Raw genomic sequence first — 10,356 nt, 5'->3', positions numbered from 1 at the left:
CCAATGTAAATGTAATTAAGTAAGTCAGTAAATGAGAAGAAGATTATTCAGTAAAATCATTCGTCTATTTCTTTTGGTTTCTTTACATTGTCACTGGCAAGGGAAAGTAGGTGTTTAGCATCCCGGAAGTATCGAGGAGTTGCGTTTCGGCCTGGATAGCATCTATGTGGGTGTTGAAAGCCAACCTCTTAGAGCTGTAGTCGGCAAGCATTTTGGGCTACACCGTATGGTTGTTTTGCCAAAGAGTTTGGACTTTTTTCTCCACCGCAAAGAAAATCTCTTTTGTACCAATCACAACTCTGAGCTTAAAAGGAAAAATATGTATGTAACAAATAAAAGGCCATGAAATTTGGTTTAGTTTTGTTTGATTTGTTTAGGGAAATGGGCGATTGTACGGACCATTATTGAATGGCGGTTAAGATGAAGGGCATGAGCAAAAAAAGACACAGTAGCCCCCTGCCCTTCTAACAATCGATTTTCACTCCCTTTTGACGACGTCTCAAGAAGATCTCTATTAGCTTGCTAGGGCAACCACGGTTGGAAGTTCGAGATCCCGATCCATGATGACAACCTTGGATAATTCATAAACGTTGTTCATGATGAGGCCAACAAGGTCAAGCAGGAGAACGATAATGTCTTGAGTAGCATGTTCCCTTGTTTGACCTTCACGTTCACCATGTTGGTCTTATTATGAACCGAGGTTATGAAATCCCTAGGGTTGTCGTCGTGGACTAACACCTTAAACTTCCAACCGTGTTTTCCACTAGCAAGGGACTAGAGGTGTTTAACGACCTGAAAGTTTTCCATGACAACACGCCCTTCGGCCTGGAAAGCCTCCAGGTCGGTGAGGAAAGTCACATTCTAAGAGTTATAATCGGCCAGCCAGTCTAGCTGCACGGGTCGGTTACTTTCCCAGATGGTTCCACCTCTTTTTCTACGGGAAGGAAAGTCGCTTCCGTGCAGATTAGCTCAGAGCTTCTCAAGTGATCGGGAAAATAGGTACGGAACAATTAAACGAACATGGTTCGGTTTGGTTGGGGAGAAAGGGATGTAACTGGAAAGCTGGGGTAGTAAGCTAGGAAATAAGCTAAAGCTAATATAATAAAGCAGAAGAGCAGAAATTACAAGAGGAGTGGTGGAGAATGAGTTAGAGACCGGAGATGGCATTGTAAGCTTGAAAAATGGCTGGAAATAGAAGGCCTCTCTCTCCATGCGGTCGTCTTCAACCTCACAAGTCCGGAAATCCATTAATTCTTGTGCTAAATTTCTCTCTATAAGGTCATGTGACGGTTGTAAATATGAGTTAAGTAAGTTGGTTATGTTCTCGTTGCTTTGACAACAGTATTATTCTTCGAATCAACATTAACTATTGTGCTAAATTTCTCTCCATAAAGTCCTGTGATAGTTGCAAATATGAATTAAGTAAGTTGGTTATGTTCTCATTGCTTTGGCAATAGTATTATTCGAATCAACGTTAACTATTGTGCTAAATTTCTCTTCATAAGGTCATGTGATAGTTACAAATATGAATTAAGTAAGTTGGTTATGTTCTCATTGCTTTGGCAATAGTATTTCAAATCGACGTAGCTATGATAAAAAAGAAAATAAAAAAAGTGTAAACGCCCACCGTGGGGCTCGAACCCACGACCACAAGGTTAAGAGCCTTGCGCTCTACCAACTGAGCTAGACGGGCTTGTTGCTTGATTGTTAGTTTTAATAATATTTAAGAATCGTTTCCCCGAAACATTAAAGCGCCCGCCACATTTAAATACCCAAAAGTGAGCCCGCCTAAATCCATCTCATCAGTCATCCTCCACCGTCGATCACAAAATTGGCGGGAATCTCCCAAATCAAAACCCTTCAAATATAAAATAAAAAATAAAAGAAAAGAAAAAATTCCAGAACCTTTAAAAGGAGGAGAGTGAAGACGGACGAACACCCAAAAGACAGGCGGCCTCATGTACGACAACGGCGACTCCTTCGAGTTTCCCGACGACTCGTCGCCTGACCTGAATTCCGGGGATGACGTCACCCCCACCCCAATCGTTATGGTCTCGCCTCCGGAGACATCGGACGACGAAGATCCCAACTGCAGCAGCACTACCAACAATAACAGAGCCTCCCAAGACGTCTTCCAGACTCCACCCGAAGACGCACATCCACCGACCTCCGATGGTATTATTCCGTTTCCGGAAGTCGATCAGAGCGACGATGATGACAATCGTCCGTACGAGGACGCCGGAGACGGGCGCGGCGTAACCGTCCCCTCCGATGATGGTTTCACGGACGGCACTGCCGGTGGGGTTGATTTGGGGCGGGACACGGATTTAGAGTTTTCTAAGGCAGAAACGATGGGAATTGCGGGTTTCGTGACGGAATTGGTTTGGGAACGCGGTCGATTTAAGTCGCCGTTGAAGAAATTGAGGGTATCCGAGCACGAGGTGGGGAAATTGGAGTTTCGGGAAGTGGTTCCGCATAGTCCCGGCTGTAACTCTGGCAAGAGTCTTGAAATTGACGGTGGCGATGAGAAGTCGAGCGAGGAAATATTGGAGGTGAGGAAGCTGGACTCTTCCGAAGATGAGCATGAGAGTTGTATGGAAGAATCTAAATCGCACAGTGAGGAAGAGGAAGGCATTCAAGACATACTCAAGAGGACGCCTAATGTGACCATTGAGGAATTGCGTCGAATAGAGAGGCTGTGGCTGCAGCGGGTGCTGCCTCGATCCATCGGTGGGCAGGCAGGGTCAAGTGCAAATGGCGCCAAGGAGGGGAAGCCGGAGGAGGTTGCTATATTGGATGTGTTGAAACTTCTGAAGGACAAATATGATGGCAATGGTAATGGTAATGGTAATGATGAGATTGACAAAAGTAGTTTTTTGGAGATTAGTAAGCGCCGAGGCATGACTTTCCCCCGTCCGTCGTGGTGGCCGGAAGGCGGGTTCTGATGAAGAAGGTGGCCAACCTTGAAGAACAGAAGCATGGCAATTGAGGTAGGACTTTTGAAGTTGTAAATGCAGGTTTTTTTAAGAAATGTTTTGGCATACGGAACCTTTTTGTGTGAACATCTTGCTTACGTATTATGGGGCATCTTGCTTGTGTATTGGCTTGCATCACCATGTATGTCTCACCTTCTTGGCCTAAAGCCCACTCCTTTCACACGTGCGGGTACAAAAAGAACAGTGGCGAACTAACCAATCTTAGTCGAGTGAATAGTTGGAGAAGAAAAAACCTTATCACAAACATGTAGTCAACAAAATTAGACAATAGTGGCATCCGCGAAAAAGGCATAAAAGCAGGCTAAATGCCCACTCCTTTCACATGCACCACGCAAAGTTACTTGTTTTCTCCGACCCTTTTTCTTTTCTTGCTCAATCAAAGCCACCAAAACAGCATCTGACTTGTTACCAAAAACAAAAATGAAAACAAAGCACTAGAGAATTCATACAAAAACTATGGAACTTAGCAGTTGTGCAATATAAGTTATATTACAGCCTGTTTGTCAACCTATACAAAAAAGCCCACCCGAATTTCATCCCTTAAAAAGAGTTTCAGGTTCAAAGAGGTAATGGGGAATAAGAGAGCAACCATTAAACCTCGTTCACATGTCTTTACCATTCAAAATACACGAACCCTGTCATTGCTTTTGGCCGAAGGGCGTAAGGTACCTACATAGTTCTATTCATCGACATAGCATATGACATTTTCAAGCTTGTCAGGGATTGAGTACATGTGGGTATATCGAGCTACTACTATTGCTTGCCTGTGGGGCACCAAAACTCATGGCTGGGTGAAGGAGCTCTGCTTGGGCGAAAGAACCATTGGATGGAACATCCAGGAGGAGATCCTGGTCAGAACTCTCGTCGACAAAATTCATAGAATCCATTAGGAAAGAACTCCCATCAGGAGGCAAAGCAAACAGGCTTTTTGGACTAAAGCAAGAACCTCCATCGTAGTCCATGGGATCCTTGTTTTCATAGCTACCCTTCATAATTATCCTTTTGGGGCTTTTCATCATCTTTACATCTGAAATATGCAAGATAGTTAAGAATAGTTCTAATTTTTCATTATATTGAAGAATTATTTTGTAAATTATGAAATTTACATGTACAGATAGTGGTGAAGTTGCTCTTCCAGTACAATACTCTGAGCATGAGAGGTTTTCGTACCATCTTAGTTCATTCAATGTGTATGAGTGAGCACGTGTCAACCCTTGTGTGTGTGTGAGATATGAACATAAGCGCGTTACTGAACCCTAATACACTACGATTGTTGACTTATAAAACATGCCTTGTTGGAATTATTTCCAAGAGTTTACAGCGGTTTATTGACCCATGATACTTCGAGCACATGAAAAATACAAAACCCCCATAATGATAGTATAGGAAGTTTAATAAAAGTGAAACTCAGGATTGTGTATTCCAGCAGTCCTACCAAGAAGTGAGTGCACAGAACGAGGGGAATTAAAAAAAAATGGTAGACAATCTTTCGCAAATGTTATGTTACTCAGATGTTACACTTTCGCTTCATCTCTTGTAATGTCAATGTTTCAAGAAATATACAAGCAAGAATTCTACCATTCAACTAAATATAAGAAAGAGAGAACTTTCAGCTAACCTGGTAAACTTTGAGTCTCGTTGTCCCGCAGTCTCTTGACATGTCGAAAGTTACTAGATGCCATGTTAGGTGCAGAAACAATAGACTTTCCATGGCTAGTTTTATACTTCTGTGGAAAACAATAGATAACAGCTATTGTAAATTCACTTTGAAATTTCTTTCTAATGATATTCAAATTTTAGAATAGCTCAAACCTTGAGAAGATGATAGCGTTCAACCCATTTAGATTTTGAAGAATTGGACAATGCAAGCCTTTTCAAAGTCTTACAGTCTTCGGTTTTTGTCCCCAGGAAGGAGATATCAAAAACGCCTTCTGCTAGCAGTTGCTGAAAGGAAGTCAAGTTCTCTCTGAATTGAGGGCTATCAAACATATTTTTGAGGCTGCGCATACAAAACAAACCAACCACCATGAATGTTGTTTATTATGTCAATATATCTAACTTCTTAAACTCTCAAATGTAAATTTCGACGTGATAGCTAATCTGTCCCTAAAACATACCATAATGACATTCTAAAAGAAATTATATTCATTGATTTTAAGCTTGTGGTGATGATTTAATCGTGTAACAACATGGCTCCATTTAATTATGGGCCTCTTTACAATTTCATGGTAAGATGTACAAAATGGGATGGTTCATATTTGCAGGATCTGAAAGCCCATATGAAGCTTGCAATGTCGCACATATTGATAAATTTTGCAAGTAATACAAAATGATGCAAAATATATGGCTCGCTGCTACACTTGTAAACTATTCTTGGAATTCGATCTTCAATGGTCAACCATAAAATATGCAACTAAATCATGAATGACAAGGTTTCTAACCTATAAGGAAATTTAACATCATCAACTGGAGGTAGATGTTTCAGTAATTGCTGTTGTTCCTCATTTGTTAATTGCCTCGTAAACTCTTCAAAATTTAAAATATCCTGCACCAAACAAGGATTGAAACTATGTAAGCGCTCAAAATTCAACGAAGGACAACTATTCCAACAGATGAATTATCGTAAATATAAGAGGAACTCCAGATGCTGTTGCCAAGAGGAAAATAGTTGTAATTTTACATCCTAAACATGTTAATATTGGTTAGAGCGAACATTTACGCATAAATGGGACAAGTCACATTACTAAGCTTTCATTAACTTGTTGAAATATGATGTAGGATACATAAAGTTATTGGAGAATATTGTCATGAGGCTCATTTCTCTTTAGTAACATAAAGCAAAGGAATTTGAGGGAACTGCCTCCTGTTGTAACATACAATTCAACTTACATTTAAATCTACATGACACAGTGGTGAATTATGGTTTCCCAAGATTTGCAAGTTGTCAAGTTGAGACTTTTCCCTGCAAATCCAAACGTTAACAGTATTAGGTACGGTGTGAGAAATCGATCTAACATCACCTTTCTTTCACCAATAGTATCTGCTACTTTTATCTGCATGCAGATACTTCATATACAAATTTGTCAAGGAAAAGCCGTATTTCCATCCTGCTACCACTAGCTACTTAACAACGATCCATGACTTGCATGAAGGTCGGTTACTCTGCAATTCTTAGGTATGTGCTTAAAAAAAGGTCCTAAATTTATTTCTGAGCCTGATAAATACAAACACCTATCAACATGTACAAGGCATCCTAGTTGAGCAATAATACTCGTGTTTGTCCTTTTGACATATAATTGACAAGAGTGCATATCAAAGTCTGTTAAATAGTACATTACCTTTTCATTGGCTCATGTTGCATCCCTTGTCCTGAAAGATTATTCATCCTTCCAGATACAGTACTGGCCATATTGACACCCTTGTTATTATTATGTACAAAAAGGGTTGCAGAATGGGAATAAGCCTCATTTGCATGGCACTGCTTATTATCAACCGAAATCGAGCTAGCTTCAGATTCCTCTTCTCGTGCTATTGAGTTGGGATGCCTAATGAGAACACTTCCATGGCCTATCTCAACAGAAACCATTGGTGTTTCACTCTCAAAAAGCAGATCCTCTTCAGAGGACCCGGAGAAGTAGGAAGACTGTTGTTCATGTAAAATGGTATACAGATCCTTTGTGAGCTTTTCAACAGGAGATGGCTTAGGACGGCCTATACAGGTCCTTTTCCTAGAAGGTACCATTGAATCCCATACCATTGACTGAGCAGGACCTGGAAAAGATCACTCAAAAGATTAAGAACAGTAAGAAGTATTAGGTTACGTTATGAGAAATAATTCCATGACGATGGTGAAAACCATATTCATTTGGAAGGTCTCAATCTTCAGAGGTATAAAATGATTAGCCTGAGAAATTGATCACTTCTTGATATGAATAAATTAGATGTGCACAAAGGATTGGCAGCCAACTGCCTGAATAAGAGATTCTGAAATCATTCGACAAGTGAATATTTTCTTTTCCTGGTTCAAAGGAGGCCTAATTAGAAAGGAGGATAAGGTTGATCTCTGATCGTGGGGGTGCGGAAAAAGTGCTATCACTGAAAACTACTAATTGGGTATGAATTTCATCCTTATTTCACACACAGATCTCCAAATCTCAATCAATATAAGGAATTTTGACAGGAATTCACAGATCTCAATTTAGTTAATTTTATGAACAAAGTTGTCACCTTAAATCTAATAACATCGACGTAGACTAATTTTTCATGGATAGAAAAATCCGAGGAAAGTTCAAATATACTTAATTGAATATTCATTGTCACAAGTATCCAACCTGTCAAATCACTTGCATCTCCGCTGCCAAATTGTGCACAGCTCTCAGAGTTAGACACGGCAGACCCAGAACTGGACCTATTACTTGTATCTTCTTCAGTTAACTTTCGGAAACTATGGGAATAATCAGAATTAACTCCTCCAGCCACCACACTCTCAGGATTCTGCTTTCTTTTGACCAGTTTTATTTCTTTGTTTTTGTTTACAGATATGCTCTTCACTCTAGAAACTCTGTGATCTTCATAATCATCAGGTTCTGCTCGAGCGTGTAGAGGAGTGTAATTTACTAGTGTTCCCTTAGTCCTCCATCGAGATCCACATGCATTGCAAAGTACTGGCTTGTCAGATGGCCCATTGCGCCAAAGGGGAGTGCCTGTTTCAATGCCCAGTTGTCAGCATTCAACACGAAGAAAATTACTTAATACAGATGAAACAGCATGTAAAGCAGCTAAATATACTTGAACAAGCCTAATTATTTCTCTTAAAATGGAAAAATCACTCGTTGCCACTTGCCACTACTCTCGCAGCATAACTACTCCAAGGCTTAATTGTCGTATCTGTGTAACGGATAATAAAAAAACAAGTACACAGAAAAGCTACATTAAATAATTCACAAACGACAGATAGGGACTACGGACAAATGAAGGCTATCCCATTTTAGTTATACTGGTAGAATCTCCAAAGGCAAACCAAGGCACAACAAGTGTCTAACGTTCAACAATCAACATCATCCTTTTCCTGTGTTCAGTACAAGTAGTAACCCCGAAATTCACTTCTACAGAAAATGATAAAGCTACTGCCCTTGCTCACACAACTGATTATACATGATAAGACTGAACACGAATACAAGGCACCTTACAAGTTAAACTATAGAAGACACTAAACAAGGATTTCAGTCACAGAGAAAGGATAATGCTATTTCAGAAACAAAATGGATGAGGATTCATTTCATTAGGCGGAACAGAGTTATTGGAGTTGAAATTTTGAAGATATGAGTATCTTGGAAGTCACAACCACTACACTTGCAACAAATGCACTACAAACTGAGTTCAGAAATTGCAACTAAAACTTTCTGGAATGCCAAGGAATGGTATCACTTCAACTAGAAACTAGCTCTATTACAATACATATAATTTCAAGTGCAACTTATCAGTTTCAAGGTTTAAACTTCAGAACATATAGCATTCAACTAGATTGACTCCACACGAGAGTGTGTTGTAGAACATTTTCGAACAATTGCACAGGAAACTTGACCGAAAGCTAGAGAAATAGTCCAATTACTACATGTTCACAAGGAATGTAGGAAACAGCGCTGTCACTAGGTTATGGAATGGATAAACAAACTGAAACATGGGCATCGTGAAACGTACATTCATTGATATCTGAATCATTTTTCAGATACAAATATTTGCTCTGACTGGGTATTTTCGGGATCAAAGGGACCTCAAGAGCAATGAGCAAGTACACAAAATCAGACATTACTCTATAGTTCCTCATTTACACAACATTATTACAAACACATTGGCATTGCAGGACATGTCGAAATTCGAGTGAGAGTCAAAACCCAATCAAAAGAATTAAAGGGTTCAAAATTTTCATTGAACACGATCAAACTCAACCCAGTACAGAAAATTCAAATAAACAAGGATGCTGAAAGGAGTGAATTCTTAGGCGAACAGGACAGGTTTTTCACTTTTCGTCACGCTTTCGCATAGTTAAATCTCTTCTGTTCTGAGATTCCAATTCATTTCTGTGCATGCACAACAAGTTACAGAATATATACTCCAAACAAAAATTGAAATGAAACCCAATTCTTTTTCAGTGCTCAAAATCATAAGAACAGAAAAAAAAATGGAGAAACAAGAACTCACTTGTGACTCCACAGTGATAGCAAGGTCCTTGCTTGCCCATGTCTCTCTCTTTTCCTCAACTCAAAGAAATTAAATTCAACCAAAAATTACAGAAAGAAAAAATGAGAGAGCAATTTATTGGGCTAAAAAGTGGAAAAATAATCAAAATATATGCAAAATTAAGATGATTATTCTCTCCAACTTTTTTTTTGTTTTGTTTTGTGGCATATAAATACCAGTGAGCTTTTCTGCAGCAAACCCAGAGCGAGATTTTGCAGAAGAAAGCAAAAGCCAAAGGACCCAGGAGAATTTTATGTCTTTTAGTCCCAGAAATTCACAGAAAATAGCAGAATATGGAAATTTCAGGGATTTTATAGATGGGTTTTTAGCTGGGCATCTGTACAATCCAATGGAAGAGAAAAGACCATTACAGGAATCTCATAAATGGGTTTGTGAAAAGAGAAGATGAAATGTTAGAGAGAGAAAGAGAGGAGAGAGAGAGGGTTGTGTTCTGTGTCTGTGTTTTGTATTGTATATGAAGTAAATGTTGAGCTTTCTCTTCTTTGCTTTATTTTTTATTTTTTATTTTTTATTTTTGATGTCATTGAAAGATTTCTTCAAACTTTTTATAATTAATGTTAATGTTAAAAATGAAGGAATTAAATCTTTTTGTTTTAATTTTTATAACCTGTAAATTGTTATGAAATGAGGGGTAAAAGCGTAAAAGTAAGGGAATATTATTATTGCATGCATCCTGTTGACTATAGACTCTTCTGTTCTGTGTATCATAAATTCTCAAACTCTATAAAATGATGCCATAAAAATCTTTGCTTCCATAACACAGAAAATTTGACTAGAAAAATAAAATTAAGATTTTCTTTAAATGTCATACGAATTTATAGCTATATTTTAATTTATCAAATAAACTAAAATTTTTAACAATTTATCATATCAAGTTTCAAAAATCATTAATTTGTCATCTCATCTAAATTTCATTACTCTCTAATCCCCTTCAAGATTATTTTGGACATTTCATGATTATTTCGGACATTATAACTTTTTTTTTTATGAACATGATTGACTACGTTTAATTATCTAAACTACTAGTTAGTTAAATTCAATGTTACTGGGCCTAATGTACTCTTTTGTAATTCACGATAAGTTTATAAAACGAAATTGA

The 10,356-nt window shown here is 38.5% G+C and overlaps 1 protein-coding gene and 1 non-coding gene across 2 annotated transcripts; both read right to left on the bottom strand.

Moving 5' to 3' along the window:
* Nucleotides 1-1,620: 1,620 nt before the first annotated feature.
* TRNAK-CUU (transfer RNA lysine (anticodon CUU)) lies at nucleotides 1,621-1,693 on the bottom strand. Its single transcript has one exon. It is a non-coding gene; the product is annotated as a tRNA-Lys (tRNA).
* Nucleotides 1,694-3,438: 1,745 nt separating this feature from the next.
* On the bottom strand, nucleotides 3,439-9,707 carry LOC126619487 (GATA transcription factor 26-like). The gene is made up of 8 exons (XM_050287878.1): nucleotides 9,198-9,707; nucleotides 7,328-7,699; nucleotides 6,335-6,767; nucleotides 5,886-5,958; nucleotides 5,438-5,541; nucleotides 4,809-4,995; nucleotides 4,615-4,723; nucleotides 3,439-4,023 (listed from the first exon to the last, which is right to left on the bottom strand). Exons 1-8 carry the CDS (start codon nucleotides 9,235-9,237, stop codon nucleotides 3,713-3,715), a joined length of 1,629 nt encoding a protein of 542 aa, XP_050143835.1. The 5' UTR covers nucleotides 9,238-9,707; the 3' UTR covers nucleotides 3,439-3,712.
* Between the last annotated feature and the right edge of the window lie 649 nt (nucleotides 9,708-10,356).

The sequence above is a fragment of the Malus sylvestris genome, chromosome 4 (assembly GCF_916048215.2).
Source record: "Malus sylvestris chromosome 4, drMalSylv7.2, whole genome shotgun sequence".
NCBI classification, from domain to species: domain Eukaryota; kingdom Viridiplantae; phylum Streptophyta; class Magnoliopsida; order Rosales; family Rosaceae; genus Malus; species Malus sylvestris.
This window is presented reverse-complemented; position numbering and strand designations above follow the sequence as displayed.